The sequence below is a fragment of the Sphaeroforma arctica genome (genome assembly GCF_001186125.1).
Source record: "Sphaeroforma arctica JP610 unplaced genomic scaffold supercont1.4452, whole genome shotgun sequence".
Lineage (NCBI taxonomy): Eukaryota > Ichthyosporea > Ichthyophonida > Sphaeroforma > Sphaeroforma arctica.
In genome coordinates this window covers 1-2,472 of record NW_014036106.1, presented here as the reverse complement: position 1 = coordinate 2,472, position 2,472 = coordinate 1, and the positions used below count along the sequence as shown (strand labels likewise).

Below are 2,472 nucleotides of genomic sequence, written 5' to 3'. Positions count from 1 at the left end.
ATATATATTTCTAACCGGATATACACTTGAAATATGCGATAATATAATATTCGCATCGAGAGCTTTCCACCTTTTGTTCACAATTTGTTCGGCTATTTGATGGTAAATATATTTACGTGTAACCGGGCGTTGCTCACGGTTGTTCCGATACAGATATAATATATTCCCGACTATATACAGGCCTACTAGTAGAGAGAATATAATACCTGAGCGATGGTGGGAGGCGGTTCCACCGAACGAGCGGTCCTTTTAATTTGCATTATATTATATCTCTTTATGTGAAAGCTATCGCAGGTTGTTTCCCTCTGGAGACCTTGCCGGCGCCGCAGAGTTTATATGGTTTTCATCTCAGGAGTACATATTGATTACATGACCCCCTCTACTACTAGAGAAGGAAGAAAATATGGCTGAACTGACTATTATGTATGTATTTATTTAGTATGTCCGGTACATACGTATGTACATTTTTTTTTTGGGAGAATATTTAAAAAAAATTATTTACACAGTTGCTATGTAATTACTGTATTTACAGTATTTATCATAGCCTCTTAAATTGACAATTGTACAATTTATTTACACATATTTATTTATTTAAGTTTTTTGTTTTAACTTTTTTATAAAAATAAATAAAAAGTATATACATATACGTACAACCGACCCACGGCGACACGGCGCCACCAACGGCAACAACATACGATCATTTTGGTTGATCATCATCGAACAATGACGCGGTATTAATTTTATTCACACATACTTGAAGTCGAGCAGAGGCCGAGCCCACTCGTGACTCGTCCCCGGCCCATCGCCACTGGCCACTCCGAGAGGGCCGAGGCCTGAGGGGCAAGGGCTTCCAAATATTTACATACTACATACATATCTACATACTCACTCTCTGAGCCTAGCCCGCACTGTCCACCCCAGGGGTCCAGAGAGGGCCAGACCGCCAGGAGCCCAAGAGGCTTCCTGCCCGTCTGGGAGTCCGGGAGTCTGGGTCTCTGGGACTCTGAGTTTGGGATTAATAACATAAAAGGCAAGGCGCCAAGGCGCCAAGGCCGCAAGAAGAGCCTCTCTCTGTCTCAGGCAGCCCGCAAGAAGAGCCTCTCTCTGTCTCAGCCAGCCCGCAAGAAGAGAAGACTCGAAAGTCAAAGGCCTCTGCCCTCTCTCTCTCTCTGTCTCTCACAGGGGACTCCAGGAGTCCAGGCTCTCAGCCAGCTGTCTCAGACTCTCAGAGAGTCACTCTCAAGGGGTCTCAGCCTCTCAGGACTTCATGAGCCCTAACTCCTAAGTCTGTCTCTCACAGTCCTTAACTCCTCACTCCTCCAGACGCAGTGTGAGACTGTGAGTGTCTCTCTCAAACTCTTTCAGCATTTTACTCAACACAGAGTCAAAGTCTTGATGGTCTCACCTGACTCTGAGAGAGGGAATCAGGCTGTCAGGGAGAGAGTCGACTCATAGATGATATTAGTATAGTACAGAATACATAACACGCTATAATACAGATAACACATGTCCCTCTAGAGAATAAAATAATATGCCTGATCGGAATATTGTCCGAAGGACAAAAACCATCCCAAATTGAGCACGGCAGATGCGGGAATTCGGGCCCTTGTCTCCTCTCTACGTATGTAGGCTACTACATACATACATACTCATAAAAAAATGTACTCTCCTTTGGTTTTAGGGGTTGTGCTTGTAAAATTATAAATAGTACTAGAGTAGGCCCTCGCTACTCTAGCAGAGTAGTAGAGAATAGCTAGTACTAAGTACATCGTGTAGCTGTTAGATATTCATTTACTCTCTCTCTTCTACTCTGAGAGCGAGGGAGAGTAGAACAGAGGGAGCACTCTGAAGTCTGAGAATGAGAGTTTACTAAAATGTAGGACAGCTGTAGGAGTGTAGGCCTGTACATAGGCTGTAGCCGTATGCCGTAGGGCTGTAGCCTGTAGTCACTCTCTATTCTCTACTAGAGAGAGAGAGTAGGGCTGTAGGCTCGTCTCACAGACTCACTCACTCACACCGTGCGCCGTGCGCATGCGGCTTACGCCCGCGGCGGCGCGGCCTGTGGGGCTGCGCCGTTGCGGGCAATGTACATTGTATTTACATACCATGATCAATGAAGGGCATGTACTATGCAGGCGTCATGTACAAAATGTCAGACTGTCAGTTGTCACTGTGTGGCTACGGAGTAAACATACTGTAACATAGTCTGAAAAAAGAAGTCACGTGTGAATAGTGATACATATAGCCTGCTGATTTATGTTTAACTGGAAGTTTGTAGTCTCAAGGTTTTAGGGCTAAGGGTTTAGTGTCTTGTTTTCGAGTGCATCATCGGCCCTTCTCCGAGGTCGCACAGGTAAATCCCTGTTACAGGTGTTGCTCTCTTCCAAGATTTAGATCAATATGTATTTATGTAGGATAAATATACATAGGGATATAACATTACTAAAAAAATAAGGAAATAGATGGGCATGT

General features: G+C 44.3%; 1 protein-coding gene across 1 annotated transcript; it reads left to right on the top strand.

Annotated features, from left to right (window-relative positions):
- Positions 1-842: 842 nt before the first annotated feature.
- Positions 843-1,141, top strand: SARC_14319 (hypothetical protein; the record flags this gene model as incomplete). Its single annotated transcript, XM_014291550.1, has 1 exon — positions 843-1,141. A coding segment is annotated over one exon (299 nt), but the record flags the coding sequence as incomplete, so codon positions are not given.
- Between the last annotated feature and the right edge of the window lie 1,331 nt (positions 1,142-2,472).